At 41.4% G+C, this 16,394-nt stretch overlaps 1 protein-coding gene across 1 annotated transcript; it reads right to left on the reverse strand.

Annotated features, from left to right (window-relative positions):
• Positions 1–1,235: 1,235 nt before the first annotated feature.
• Positions 1,236–13,352, reverse strand: LOC106612641 (protein scribble homolog). Its single transcript, XM_082977173.1, has 6 exons — positions 11,113–13,352; positions 10,812–10,901; positions 10,368–10,445; positions 6,395–6,700; positions 6,075–6,173; positions 1,236–3,124 (listed from the first exon to the last, which is right to left on the reverse strand). The coding sequence occupies exons 1-6, from the start codon at positions 11,446–11,448 to the stop codon at positions 2,972–2,974; spliced, it is 1,062 nt and encodes a 353-aa protein (XP_082833299.1). The 5' UTR covers positions 11,449–13,352; the 3' UTR covers positions 1,236–2,971.
• Between the last annotated feature and the right edge of the window lie 3,042 nt (positions 13,353–16,394).

Below are 16,394 nucleotides of genomic sequence, written 5' to 3' on the forward strand. Positions count from 1 at the left end.
TTTAAGCGATACGTTTTTGACTTTCTTGATTCTAAAGAAAGTGATATGTTAGTGTCAGCAAATATCAACCCAACCCAGTAGTAATTTAAGTTTTCTTGTGTATGTGGCTGTGTAGATGTTCTCTGCACCATGGCAAAGCTATGAATGCACAGCAACCTGCTTCTGCCAGAAGGAACACTAGGGAATAACCTTGACCAACAGGCTATCCCTCACTCCATTGCATTTTGATGTATTGTGGTGTGTATTTTCTGAGAAATATGGATAACATTTTCTTCCACTTCAAATTGCTGAGTGCAGACCTTCATTCTTTCTATAGCTGTGTTTCCAAGAAATGTGAACAAAAACATCAGAGCTCTGTCTCAGCCCTTACTTCCCTTGTGGTGTCATCAGTCAGCGTCTGTCCAGACATATCATCGTGCTGCTCGACATATCAGTCATTGTGCTGCTCGATAGGCCTTTCTTGCATCTCTGTGAGAATGAAAAATGTATGACACAATGTATTAAACCAATAATTATTGAACAATAACATGATCTATCATCAAATTTGTAAACTTTCTGGCAATAATTATTTTGCACTGCTATACCCATCAGTCTCAGGACTCATACCTTAACAATTTATTAAAACACCTGCTAGCTTCTCCACCCTACCCAAGACAGTTTCACTAAACCAGATTCAGTATATTTTCACTTCAACAGATGTAATTACATAACGTCTAAATCCAATAGAAAACCCACACATAATCTGTAGTAATATGATATTCTGCCATCTGTTTATATACAGTAGAAATGACAGCTTTCTTTGAAGAAATGCCAATCTTACATTTAAGTCAGGGAGCACCACCCTTACAAGTTTATTTAATGTACAGCTTTGCAGAAATTGAGTCAAAACCCTCACACATTTTTTAAAACATGTAAAGTGTGTGTGGAAGACAAGGTAAAAAGGTGGGCACGCCGGAGGTCGTAACCTTGCTCCGCAAACACTCCAGCTATTCGAGCAGAGTATTGAGCATCCTGCAGACTAGCTGGGAATACCAAGCTGTTGTGGCCAATGGAATACAAGACGTGCACCGGCACAGCAGAAACTAATCATAGGTCAAATAAAATGTCCCTTTCAAACAAGGAACATAAATGTGTAGCTGTGTCATTTGTACATGTACACCCTTGTGAGTTGCACTTACCTCTAACTTGGAAAAATACAGAGCTTTAAAAAAAGTTTGCAAAACAAAACTTTCAGATAACTTTTTATTGAGAAATTAAGTATTTGGCAATATAAGAATGGTGAGAATGAACATCAAAATAAAATAATATCATACAAGGAAAGTGAGGTCTAAAGTGTTCCACATTCTAGTACAGTAGCAGGTAACCGGTTAAGTACAATTCTTTCTTTGATTTTACACAGATTGGAATCAGTAAACAAGGTATCATTATTCAGAGGCAATGCAGAACTAAAAACTCTGGCTAAGAGTCTTGCAGAAAATGTGGGCACAACAGAAATCTTTCATTATTTCCACAATAAGCCTCTCCTCTGCTGGTATACCAATGCTACCTTTCAGCGACAGTGGAGACTTGATGGAATAATGTCAAGGAAGACTGAGGTTTATTGCTTTGCTGCCTAGAATGATTTCTGTCGCAACTGACATCATAACCTGATCTAAACTGAGGAACATTGGTGCTTTTCAGCATGGACTGAAGAGTAAGCAAGAATATTCTCTCAGGCGAGAGTCTTCATACACAATTTTCAAAAAATAACATTAGAAGTGGCCATCGTGTACACATGGAGGTGAGAATACCAAAGGCATTGGCGAGGCATCAAACCTGAGAAGTGTGAAATCAATTGATTTTCTATCTCTCCTTAACAACATCACACTCTCTTAATTCAAAGTACATTTTAAGACATCACCACAACTACTACATGAAAGACTCCTTTCCGAGTGACTCAGACAAGTATAGAAGTATTAAGATACTAGGTTATGACATCTAGACTCATTGGCCTTTCATACATTAGAAATATTTCCACCAGGTGAAAAGACAGCATTGGGTTGCAGGTGTTAGGAGAAGGGGGCCAGGGTTCAGACTGTCTCCAGAGCCTCGGCAAGGACTGTCACACCCACTGTATAGTCACTCCAGGCATGTGACATGTTATCTAAGCTCCTACTGGGGAGAGTAAAAGGACATCTCTCTCTCGTGGCTAGGGGGGCATACCATTTGCCAAAACATCTGCTTCAGTGGCTCATTAGTAGAGGTAGCTGGAAGAATAACACTTTGCCCAACTGAACACAAACTTCTAAATTGAAAGTGCACAACAGATTTTATGTGTCGTACAGATATTTTTCCTCTGAATAACTGTCCTTTGTTTTGTGAATCTCCCTTTCAGAGACAGAGAAGCTGGAGTGTAACAATACTCTTTTTGTCTTGATTCATTGTGGTTGGTCTCCCACATGGCTGATGCAATGCAAAACAAGTCTATTGTTGTGCCAAAACAAAGACTCCCATTGTACAATGAGTTAATTCTTGCCATGGTCTTACCATTTACTGTAGCAGCCATCAACATTAATTCAACAAAACAGTGGTGTAAATCATCCCAAAATAGCAGTGCAAGGACAACAGCCATTTTTACTAGTTTCTTAATCACGTAAACAAATCTTTAGCTGGAATATAATTTTTTAAAACAAGTCAATCTATACAAAAGACAGGAGAAAGACAGTTCCCACATAATTTCAACCAAAAAAATGTAATATGTTGACGTTTAATCAACGTGGAAAACTGATTGGAAAAAGTCATCAACGTAAGGGAATTTCGTATTTTTTTCACCCAAATTTTAACCTAAATCCAATGACATGGTGACATTTTTTGTTGATTTGACATCTCAACCAAATGTAAATCAAAACTACACGTTGAACTGACATCTGTGCCCAGTGGATTGTGTATAACAAGTCAGTTGTTTTCAACATTGCAAACTTTAGGCATGTGGTCAGGGGGGATAGAAAGCACTGTTAAAGCACTCAGAGTGGATGTGGCTGTCAGGATCTTCAAAGTCCTCTAATGCCTCACTGTCAGGGTCCTGTGTCAAGGGCTCTACATCCTCGTCTGAGGTAGAGGGGTGGGTGAGGATAATCCGAGGTATCTAGCAGGAAATTGCCCAGAAATTGAACATTAATGAGTGGGAAATAAAATGAGTTAGTTTGAAGGCATACTGACATTTCACAATTGTTGTGATGAGTCCACATCTGACTATCTGTTGTCTAAATTTACACCCCAATCCCAAATGAATGGAAAAGACACACTGAATAAAATGTGGAAATTTGACGGTGTGTATCTTTTCGTTTCATCTGGGGTTGAGGTATACTATAGTTGGATCTAAACAACAGATGGTGTGAGACATGACCTAAACTTGATATTACACCACTTATGAGCTTAGAACACATCTGACAAACATTTGAAGTGAAGAATCCCGTTAAGGGCGTTTGATAGTGCTAATACTGTAAATTATGAATTATTCAACAAGAGTGTACATCTAAGGGACACTGAGATGACTGACGAGTTGCAAAGATTGCATCAGCATAGCCGCGGTGGGAAGATGTTTTGAGATGGGAGATGCTGGAAGGGGTGGGCATGCAGCTCAGCAGACATTTTTTGTAATTTTTTTTTAGAAGGGTCTGGATTTTTTTGTGCATTTTTTAAACGCATTTCATCCAATTCTACGTAATTTACATGATCGACAACATTAGCAGAATATTTTTTAATACCACACAAATGGCCAAATGCGGGCTACTGTGTGACTCACTATTCAGGTAGGATACCATTTTTTGTATTTATTATTATTTGTATATCATTGTTATTATTGAAGGCCTACTTAATAATCTAAATAAGCAAAACGTGTTTTGTTTCATTCTGTTGGGACATTTTCTTTGGCCAAATGAAGTTTCAACTGTAATGTTGTGTTGCCGCAATATAATATCCTGCTCGTATTTTCACTATGAACAACGGCTTGACTTACTTTTGATATTACCCTAATAAAGTTTAGAAACTTTTGTGAAGGTTTGGTATGGTGTGGCTATTAGCCTATTATACTGCAGGCCTATGATATGAAGACAGAGCACACTTGCCCTCCAACTGACTCCGACAGTTGAACTTGAGGTGAAGAAGAATGTTTGAGGACTACCAGAGTTATTCCTCTAATCTAACAATATAATATTTTGATTGAAAAATAACAAATTAGCCTCCTTCATGCCTATATCTGTATAGCAGATCCTGTAGCCTATCTGACATGGATTAAGAAATGCATGCAGGTGTCGTTGCATATCTCTGGGGTTAGGCATAAGCCTCTCTTCCTTTATTTATATATGCTACCATTCAAAAGTTTGGGGTCACTTAAAAATGTCCTTGTTTTTGAAAGAAAAGCACATTTTTTGTCCATTAAAATAACATCAAACTGATAAGAAATACAGTGTAGACATTGTTAATGTTGTAAATGACTATTGTAGCTGGAAACGGACGGTTTTAATGGAATATCTACATAGTCGTACAGAGGCCCATTATCAGCAACCAGGCTAATTGATCATTAGAAAACCATTTTGCAATTATGTTGTGCTGATTAAAGAAGCAATAGAACTGGGCTTCTTTAGACTAGTTGAGTATCTGGAGCATCAGCATTTGTGGGTTATATATATATTCTTTTTTTAGATGAATATCATACAGCGGATGCCTAAGCCTATAGGCCTATGTATGTAATGCCCTGATGCATTTAGTGCTCAAATCTCTGACAGCTGAACCATGAGGTGGACAATTATTGTTTTAGGAATGTAAAAACAAACAAAAGGGTCAGGGAAAGGGCATTCCTAGTCAGTTGCACAACTGAATACGTCTTCCGCATTTAACCCAACCCCTCTGAATCAGAGAGGGGGTGCTTTAATCAACTTCCACGTCATCGGCGCCCAGGGAGCAGTTATTTTGGGGGGTTAACTGACTTGCGCAAGGTCAGAATGGCCGCAATCGAAACAAGAAATCGTTTTGCTGTAAATTTGTTATAGGCTGTTTTTAAGGACATGTCAATGTGGCTTATTGGCCAATATGACTTGTTTATCGATGGCGCTGGCGGCGTGGATGTACGCCAAATAAAGGGTTACGCACCCGATGCATATGCAGGACTGGTCAATTTCTCAAATGTCTGATACATTTTCTTCTTCCCAGTCACTTGTCTGGCACCAAATTCTCCTATCGGACACCCTGATATATACTGTATATAGTATGCTACAAATAAACTTTCACTTGTTCCAATATCTCAAGATAAGCTACTTTGAAAAACAGTGCTGTTCACTTAGAATCGCTCAAAGGTTGTTGAGAATTGACAGATTCGTAGACATTTGCTTTCCAAACAGTAGGTCTACGTTTTTCTCGCTATTGTATTTTGAAATGTGTGAAGGGAAAACTGACAGCCATACAAATATAATCCATAGATGGCAGTTCCCATTCAAGTCAGGACTGGCAGCTATTGCTAGTGTACCCATCAGTTTAACAGTCAGTGCCAGGGTTAGAGGTTCCAAAATCATTGCGTGGATTGTGTCTATGGCCACAATGCAACAAGCTGTTCAACATTTAGCGCTCGTACTGCCCAAATTGTGGCCTTACCGACTAAGTGTTTGTGATAAAACTTAATCCACAGAATTTTAGAAGCTATTGATCCTCTGTAGCTGAATTACGCTCTCTGGTGTAGTATTTTCTTTTTCTTAATGGCTGTTCAGACAGGAGTAATATAATTTTGTGGAAAGTATTTATTGACACATTTTGGCAAGATTATTTACATTTATTAGGGGGTGTTACAGCACCCCCCAGCACCCCTACTTCCCACAGCTATGTGCATCAGAAAGTCTTGAGGCTCTTTAAAAAAATATAGCATAATCTGTCCTGCCTTCGTCTCCTTCCCATTAACTGGACTGCTTGTTAAAGACTTGACCAGGTGAAAACCAGCCTAATGATGAGCTTCCACCTTGTCAGTTTTTCAGACTAGTGCAGATAAAGGAGAGGGGGTGAGGAAAGGAAAAATGTTTGACCCCTGAGAAGATCCTTTTGCTTACCGTCATGGTATTTTTCACCACTTGAAGTGCATTGCTTTTAAACGAGACCTCCGGTTCTCGTTTCAAGAAGGACCAATTAAGATCGCTCTGCAGATCAGACTGAAAAGAACCAAAGACATGAACAATAATGAAAACCATAACCTAGATGGAGAGAATGTTCAGAGAAAACAAGACAGTATAATAATGGAGACATTTTAAAAGGACATCTTGAGGATTTTCTGAAACCTGTGAAATATCCAACCCAAAATGATTCTGTTCTGCCTCACCTTTCTTTGTCAACACAATTATAGTTAGAGCCATTAGTGGTCAACTCCACTCACCCCTCCATTGCCGTTACAGATTCCAGCCTCAATCCTCTTGGTCAGGTCACAATCCACAGAGGGCTCCGAACCTGGCTGCTTGGCCTTGGGTCGCTGGCGTCCATCCTCCAGGTCAACAAGCTGCCAGCTCATGAGAATGTCCGTCTCTGCGGTGACGGCAACAGTGCTTTCCTGCTGGGCCCGGCAGGCGTCGAGGCGCGGAATAGCCCTCTCCCTCATGACTTTCATCTTGATGCAGCTCCCAGCATTCCTCAGGACAGTGACAGCCTCATGGTGGCTGACCTCCTGCATGTCCAGGCCATTGACCTGGATGGACAAGTGACAAATGATCCGGTTGGATGCCAACGAAAGTAGAAGCAGGGGTCAAGGGTGGGTAATAGAAGCTATCACATCAAAATGTGCATTCACTGAAAATAAACAGGTATATATATGGGCCCACAATAGCTCATTCATATCCACATTTGGTCTAAGAATTTGACATTTCATTTGTAGTGCCAATGAAAGGTCAATTCTTTGACCAATATCACTCATATACTGATATCTACTCTCTAGATATAGATATTTTTGTATACTTGCTTTTAGAGCAAAATATTTTTTGTTCAACAAACAGCATAACTCTGTTGTAACAGTAGCCTATACATGCAGAAAAAGAGGCTGTCTAACACTGCAGCCAACAGTTTATGCATTTGTGTCCATCTAATGGCACCCTCCGCTGGCCAGGAGGTGAATGGCAATGGCCTTTTTTACTAAGCCTGGTATGGAGGGGATTTTTCTTTTTTTATTTCACCTTTATTTAACCAGGTAGGCTAGTTGAGAACAAGTTCTCATTTACAACTGTGACCTGGCCAAGATAAGGCAAAGCAGTGTGACACAGACAACACAGAGTTACACATGGAGTAAACAATAAACAAGCCAATGACACAGTAGAAAAAAAAGAAAGTCTATATACAGTGTGTGCAAAAGGCATGAGGAGGTAGACAATAAATAGGTCATATGAGCAAATAATTACAATTTAGCAGATTAACACTGGAGTGATACATGAGCATATGATGATGTGCAAGTAGAAATACTGGTCTGCAAAAGAGCAGAAAAGTAAATAAAATAAAAACAGTATGGGGATGAGGTAGGTAGATTGGGTGGGCTATTTACAGATGGACTATGTACAGCTGCAGAGACCGGTTAGCAGCTCAGGTAGCTGATGTTTAAAGTTGGGGAGGGAAATAAAAGTCTCCAACTTCAGCGATTTTTGCAATTCGTTCCAGTCACTGGCAGCAGAGAACTGGAAGGAAGGGCGGCCAAATGAGGTGTTGGCTTTGGGGATGATCAGTGAGATATACCTGCTGGAACGTGTGCTACGGGTGGGCGTTGTTATCGTGACCAGTGAACTGAGATAAGGCGGAGCTTTCCCTAGCATAGACTTATAGATGACCTGGAGCCAGTGGGTCTGGCGACGAATATGTAGCAAGGGCCAGCCGACTAGAGCATACAGGTCGCAGTGGTGGGTGGTATAAGGTGATTTGGTAACAAAACGGATGGCACTGTGATAGACTGCTTCCAGTTTGCTGAGTAGAGTAATGGAAGCTATTTTGTAGATGACATCGCCGAAGTCGAGGATCGGTAGGATAGTCAGTTTTACTAGGGTAAGTTTGGCAGCGTGAGTGAAGGAGGCTTTGTTGCGAAATAGAAAGCCGATTCTAGATTTGATTTTGGATTGGAGATGTTTAATATGAGTCTGGAAGGAGAGTTTACAGTCTAACCAGACACCTAGGTATTTATAGTTGTCCACATATTCTAGGTCGGAACTGTCCAGGGTGGTGATGCTAGTCAGGCGGGCAGGTGCGGGCAGCGAACGGTTGAAAAGCATGCATTTGGTTTTACTAGCTTTTAAGAGCAGTTGGAGGCCACGGAAGGAGTGTTGTATGGCATTGAAGCTCGTTTGTAGGTTTGTTAGCACAGTGTCCAAGGAAGGGCCAGAAGTATACAGAATGGTGTCGTCTGCGTAGAGGTGGATCAGGGAGTCACCTGCAGCAAGAGCGACATCATTGATATATACAGAGAAAAGAGTTGGACCGAGAGTTGAACCCTGTGGTACCCCCATAGAGACTGCCAGAGGTCCGGACAACATGCCCTCCGATTTGACACACTGAACTCTGTCTGCAAAGTAGTTGGTGAACCAGGTGAGGCAGTCATTAGAAAAACAAAGGCTATTGAGTCTGCCGATAAGAATACGGTGATTGACAGAGTCGAAAGCCTTGGCCAGGTCGATGAAGACCGCTGTACAGTAGTGTCTTTTATCGATGGCAGTTATGATATCGTTTAGTACCTTGAGCGTGGCTGAGGTGCACCCGTGACCGGCTCAGAAACCGGATTGCACAGCAGAGAAGGTACGGTGGGATTTGAAATGGTCAGTGATCTGTTTATTAACTTGGCTTTCGAAGACTTTAGATAGGCAGGGCAGGATGGAAATAGGTCTGTAACAGTTTGGGTCTAGGGTGTCACCCCCTTTGAAGAGGGGGATGACCGCGGCAGCTTTCCAATCTTTAGGGATCTCGGACGATACGAAAGAGAGGTTGAACAGGCTGGTAATAGGGGTTGCAACAATGGCGGCGTATAGTTTTAGAAAGAGAGGGTCCAGATTGTCGAGCCCAGCTGATTTTTACCGGTCCAGGTTTTGCAGCTCTTTCAGAACATTAACTATCTGGATTTGGGTGAAGAAGAAACTGGGGAGGCTTGGGCGAGTAGCTGCGGGGGGGGGGGGGGGGGGGGGGGGGGGGGGAGCTGTTGGCCGGGGTTGGAGTAGCTAGGAGGAAGGCATGGCCAGCCGTTGAGAAATGCTTATTGAAATTTTCGATTATCATGGATTTATCGGTGGTGACCGTGTTACCTAGCCTCAGTGCAGTGGGCAGCTTGGAGGAGGTGCTCTTGTTCTCCATGGACTTTACAGTGTCCCAAAACTTTTTGGAGTTAGAGCTACAGGATGCAAATTTCTGCTCGAAAAAGCTAGCCTTTGCTTTCTTGACTGACTGCGTGTATTGGTTCCTGACTTCCCTGAACAGTTGCATATCGCGGGGACTTTTCGATGCTATTGCAGTCCGCCACAGGATGTTTTTGTGCTGGTCAAGGGCAGTCAGGTCTGGAGTGAACCAAGGGCTATATCTGTTCTTAGTTCTGCATTTTTTAACGGGGCATGCTTATCTAAGATGGTGAGGAAATTACTTTTAAAGAATGACCAGGCATCCTCGACTGACAGGATGAGGTCAATATCCTTCCAGGATACCCGGGCCAGGTCGATTAGAAAGGCCTGCTCGCAGAAGTGTTTTAGGGAGCGTTTGACAGTGATGATGGGTGGTCGTTTGAGCGCAGACCCATAGCGGATACAGGCAATGAGGCAGTGATCCTGATTGAAAACAGCAGAGGTGTATTTGGAGGGCAAGTTGTTCAGGATAATGTCTATGAGGGTGTACATGTTTACGGATTTAGGGTTGTACCTGGTGGGTTCCTTGATGATTTGTGTGAGATTGAGGGCATCTAGCTTAGATTGTAGGACTGCCGGGGTGTTAAGCATATTCCAGTTTAGGTCACCTAACAGAACGAACTCTGAGGCTAGATGGGGGGCGATCAATTCACAAATGGTGTCCAGGGCACAGCTGGGAGCGGAGGGGGGTCGATAGCAGGCGTCAACAGTGAGAGACTTATTTCTGGAGAGATTAATTTTTAAAATTAGAAGTTCGAACTGTTTGGGTATAGACCTGGAAAGTATGACAGAACTTTGCAGGCTATCCCTGCAGTAGATTGCAACTCCTCCCCCTTAGGCAGTTCTATCTTGACGGAAAAAGTTGTAGTTGGGTATGGAAATGTAGGCTGGGATGTAGGCTGGTGATTTATCATATGGCAGTCATAAGACCTACATGTAAACAATCAGATCGGCTAAAACTACAGGGACTATAAACATGGAAGGATGTTTGGGTCCAACCTCCAGTACTCTGTCTCCAATGTGGACCCCCGCCTTTTCTGATGGCCCTCCTTTCGACACTCTGGAAATAAAAATGCCCTGAAAAAAGAAAATATACACTAGTAGAAGTACAACAACTGGCATTTAAATGGTGAACATGATCAAGGGAATTGTTTTAATCAACTGTGGTTTCACTGCGCCTCCAATAATCTGAATCTGGATTTGTCTGGATCTCTCATGCTTCTTAAATAAGTCAGCTGAGAGCTACCACTGAAATGTAATATCAACTGCTTAAATACATATTCAGCTATATTACTGCTGGCTAACATTCCTGCCATTTATAAATGCCACTCCACAGATATTATTATTAGCTATCGTTATCATGCAGGAGGTGGTGCTTCGATTGGAGTTGCAGCAGTGCTGCATCAAGTCTGACAGCTCTGCTGCTCCTGCGATAAGGCTGACCTCATCACGCTCCTTGTAAGGCAGAGAGCCCTTCCCTCCTGCAATGCTGATTCCCAGACTGCCCCTCTGGCCGCAAACTTTGATCTGTAGCTAAGTGGGAAAAAACACAATTAGAGAACAAATGGGCCTGTATCTCAACAGAGCGACCTACAAAAAGAACTTGGCCTGCATACAAATGAAAAATTATAGTACACCTCTACCACAAAGCTTTTATACCATGGGACTTGCATTGTAGCACTAGTAGGAACTGAAGTTTGAAAAACAAATTGAATACATTATATCATAGGGCGTGCAGATTTACTCTTAAGGGCACTTTGGAGATGACTGATTTGTGTGACGAGGTCCTGTCGGCAGCCCCAGCTTGGACCTGTTTCCCGGAGCTAGCAAGGTTTTCAGTGCTATGTGGGGGGGACTGGGGACTGGGCCCTGCTTGCTGAGCTCTGCATCGCTGCAGTTTCCTGTCCTCCTGGATGTCTCCTCTGTCATGCCTGAACCTCCTAGGCATCCCCTCTCCCTCAGAGAAATGGACAGAACCATCCTGGGAGAAGGGAGGAAGAGAAGGAAGAGGGAGAGAAAGGAAAAAGTTGCAATCTGTAGCTTTCAGCAGCTTATAAGTACAACCTTTTGATCTTGACATCTGGAGACGGAAAAAAAAATATACCCAATAAGTGGGACGTCAAAAAAGTGAGACCTCAAAATCTAAAGTAAATCAAAGACAACAAATGAGACACATGAGGTCAATGGAAGAATACGCTCACTTCTTCAAGCTGTTCCTCCTCGATCTGCTCAGCATCCTTCTCTGGACTGGAGCAGCGTCCCCTCACGCTGTCATTAACGGGGAACAGGTTGAGGCCCCCATGCAGGAGCTCCTTGGAGGCTCCCACCCAGCGCAGGCCAGAGATGGGCCAGTTGTGGCTACTGCTGCCACTGGAGGATGTGTTAGCCTGAGCATTTCTACACCCCTGGAGAGTCAGAAAATATCATGCATAGCTAAACATGTTATGATTGCAGATTAGTCTGATTGTGGATCAGAGCTCATTTTGCTGAATGAGATTACACTTCAAAGATAAGATAAATAAATCGACTTTAAAATTGTGTCATTTAGTTTTAAACTGAAATAGTGCACAGTTTTAGACTAGTGTACGCACAGTAACACAATAAACATTCGTACATACCAGTCAGCTTACAACCTGCCTTTACTTTTCTTTTAAGTTCATAAGCAGGAATGTACACTATATACACAAAAGCATGTGGACACCCCTTCAAATTAGTGGATTTGGCTGTTTCAGCCAACAACCGTTGCTGACAGGTGTATAAAATCGAGCACAAAGCCATGCAATCTCCATAGACAAACATGGGCATTAGAATGGCCTTACTGAAGAGCTCAGTGACTTTCAACGTGGCACTGTAATAGGATGCCACCTTTCCAACAAGTCAGTTCAACAAATTTCTGACCTGCTAGAGCTGCCCCAGTCAACTGTAAGTACTGTTATTGTGAAGTGGAAACGTCTAGGAGCAACAACAGCTCAGCCGCGAAGTGGTAGTCCACAGAATGGGACCGCCGAATGCTGAAGCATGTAGCGCATAAAAATTGTCTGTCCTCGGTTGCAACACACACTACAGAGTTCCAAACTGCCTCTGGAAGCAACGTCAGCACAATAACTGTTGGCCAGGTGTTTCATGAAATGAGCTTCCATGGCCAAGCAGCCGCACACAAACCCAAGATCGCCATGCGCAATGCCAAGCTTCGGCTGGAGTGGTGTAAAGCTCACCACCATTGGACTCTGGAGCAGTGGAAATGCATTCTCTGGAGTGATGAATCACGCTTGAATCCGGGTTTGGCAGATGCCAGGAGAACGCTACCTGCCCCAATGCATAATGCCAACTGTGAAGTTTGGTGGAGGAGGAATAATGGTCTGGGGCTGTTTTTCATTTTTCGGGCTAGGCACCTTTGTTACAGTGAAGGGAAATCTTAAAGCTACAGCATACAATGACATTCTAGACAATTCTGTGCTTCCAATTTTGTGGCAACAGTTTGGGAAGGCCCTTTCCTGTTTCAGCATGACAATGCCCCCGTACACAAAGTGAGGTCCATACAGAAATGGTTTATTTAGATCGGTGTGGAAGAACTTGACTTGCCTGCACAGAGCCCTGACCTCAAACCCATCGAACACCTTTGGGATGAATTGGAACGCCGAATGCGAGCCAGGCCTAATCATCCAACATCCGTGCCCAACCTCACTAATGCTCATGGCTGAATGGAAGCAAGTCCCCACAGCAATGTTCCAACATCTAGTGGAAAGCCTTCCCAGAAGAAGAGAGGCTGTTAAAGCAGCAAAGGGGGGACCAACTCCATATTAATGCCAATGATTTTGGAGTGAGATGTTCAATGAGCATGTTTGCACATACTTTTGGTCATGTAGTGTATGAGGACTGTGTCCAAGTTCTGTGAAATAGTAGCCAATACCCCAAAAGCTATTTATTTATTTTGTACATTCCAATTATCTCTATCTTAATGGCCTAGAGCAGTCAAAAACTAGATTTTCCTTTGGTATATATATATATATTTTTTTTATTATTTTATTTTATTCCCCCCCCCCACACTACTGAGGTTGGATTAATACTGAAATTGTGAAAATGATAATGCCCTTTTAGTGTAAAAGATGTTTGAAAAGTCCATCTGAAATTTCTGCCTGTTTTGGTGGGAGGGAGTTTTGGCCTTTCATGGTAACACATGCAGAAAATGTGTTAATAGACCAATAAGAAAGAGTTCCAAAACTCTCTGCCAATAACAGCTAATTTTCAGTTTTCCCTTCCCCACTCAAACCACTCCCAGACAGTCCTAGCAAAAGTCTTGTTTAAGAGGTTTTTCTTTGCTAAGAAGCTATTTGTTTATCTTTTATGATTTTAATTTAAAAACAAATCAGGTACTTAATTGTTACCCAGAAAATATTTGATAAAGTCAAAATGGCTGAATTGAACCTTTAAGGCATTGCTGTTCAAAATGAGATAAATCCAGAAGTTATTGCACAATAAGAATACAAAGCCAGGAGAAAACCTGATGCACATTATACATAAATTACAATTTAACACAGAAAAAATGTGTTAGATTATGTATTGTTAAGCAGCAATAAACTTTATTGGATTATGAACTAAATTTAAATGTACCTTTAGATCATTGGCACGAATAATGCTCAGATTAAATATTTGTATTATTGAAGGATTAAAATGGAATCATGATACAGTGAGTTCACTGTGCAGGCACTAGACAGGCTGGCCAAAAAAAGCACCATGGCATGAGGAGGAATGCTATGTAATGTAGCAGTACTGTTTGAGATAATTAGTTCTTGTGAAATTATGTTCTTACCTGACGGTATATCTGTCTACATTTCAGATGAAAGGAAACTTTGTTCTCCATTCTCAATTAGTTTACATTCTTGTTAATTAATTTACACACTTGAGAACTGCATGCTCATGCAATTCAGTGCCGGTCACGACCAGCTCTATGCATATTTATCAGTAGTTGATTGTATTTCATTTCTGTTAGGTTTCAGAGGCAAAGCACCATGTACATCATTGCAGCTGTTAAGACCAAAGGATATTGTAGCAATCTAGAGGCTTTAATCAATTATAGAAGTCTACTGACATGGCAGGAAACAGTGAGCTCTGCCTTTCCAGGAATGATGAAATCAGAGAGACAGTCCCTTTGGGAGATGTACACACTTCCTTTACAAAATGGCAGATAAGGAAAAGTAAGCTATGCAGTTCCATTGGTTATCTATTAAGGACCAGAACACTTCAGAAGCAGGGTGATATCGTGCCTTCAGAAAGTATTCACAAACCCTTGACTTACATTTTGTTGTGCTATAGCCTGAATTTAAAATTGATTAAAATGGGATTTATGGTCACTGGCCTACACACAATACCCCATAATGTCAAAGTGGAATGAAGTTGTTTGAAATGTTTACAAAGTAATTAAAAATGAAAAGCTGAAATGTCTTGAGTCATTAAGTATTCAACCATTTGTTATGGCAAGCCTAAATAAGTTCAAGAGTACACATTTGTTTAACAAGTCAAATAATAAACTGCATGGCCTCTGTTTAATAATAATAGCGTTTAACATGATTTTGGAATTACTACCTCATCTCTGTATCCAACACATACAATTATCTTTAAGGTCCCTCAGTCGCGCAGTGAATTTCAAACAAAGATTAAACCACATAGACCAGGAAGGTTTTACAATGTCTCACAAAGAAGGGCACCTACAGTATTGGTAGATGAGTAAAAATATCCCTTTGAGCATGGTGTTTCAATACAACCAGTCACTACAAAGATACAGGCGCCCTTCCTAACTCACTTGCCGGAGAGGAAGAAAACCGCCCAGGGATTTTAAAACAGAGTTTAATGACTGTGATACAAGAAAACTGAGGATGGATCAACAACATTCTTGTTACTCCACAATACTAACCTAATTGATAGAGTGAAAAGGAAGCCTGTACAGAAAACTATTCCAAAACATGCATCCTGTTCTCAATACAGTGTTAGGCTTGGGGCAAATCCAATACAACATTTTTTTTATTTTTTAAATGGAACCTTTATTTAACTAGACAAGTCAGTTAAGAACAAATTCTTATTTACAATGACGGCCTACAGTGGGTTAACTGCCTTGTTCAGGGGCAGAATGACAGATTTTTACCTTGTCAGCTCGGGATTTGATCCAGCAACCTTTCGGTTACTGGCCAACGCTCTAACCACTAGGCTACCTGCCACTAGGCAGTCTGTATACTCCATATTTTTCAAGCATAGTGGCGGCTGTATCATGTTATGAGTAGGCTTGTAATCATTACGGACTGGGGAGTTTTTCAGGATACAAAAAGAAACTGAATGGAGCTAAGCACAGGCAAAATCCTGGAGTAAAACCTGGTTCAGTCTGCTTTCCACAAGAAACTGGGAGATTAATTCACCTATCAGCACAGGCAAAATCCAATAATAAAACCTGGATCAGTCTGCTTTCCACCAGATAGTGGGAGATGAATTCCCCTTTCAGCAGGACAATAACCTAAAACAAGGCCAAATCTATACTGGAGTTGCTTACCAAGAAGACGGTGAATGTTCCTGTATGGCCAAGTTACAGTTTTGACTTGAAACCCTAGGCAAATCTTGAAAATGGTTGTCTAGCAACGATCAACAACCAATTTGCCAGAGCTTGAAGCAGTTTGAAAAGAATAATGGGCAAATATTGTACAATCCAGGTGTGCAAAGCTGTGAGACTTGCCCAGAAAGACTCACAGCAGTAATTCTAACTTGTATTGACTCAGGCGGGTAAATATTTATGTAAATAAGATATTTCTGTATTTCATTTTCAATAAATTAGCCAAAATTTCTAAAAACATGTTTCACTTAGTCATTATGGGGTATTGTGTGTAGATAGGTGGGAAAAAAATATTTTTTATCCATTTTGAATTCAGGCTGTAAGAACAAATTGTGGAATAAGTCAAGAGGTATGAATAATTTCTGAAGGCACTGTAGACTTGAAAATCATACAAGCTGTTCAGGGGATGTATCATTTGCTTTTACAAGCCT

Source organism: Salmo salar, chromosome 01 (assembly GCF_965601325.2).
Source record: "Salmo salar chromosome 01, fSalSal1, whole genome shotgun sequence".
Lineage (NCBI taxonomy): Eukaryota > Metazoa > Chordata > Actinopteri > Salmoniformes > Salmonidae > Salmo > Salmo salar.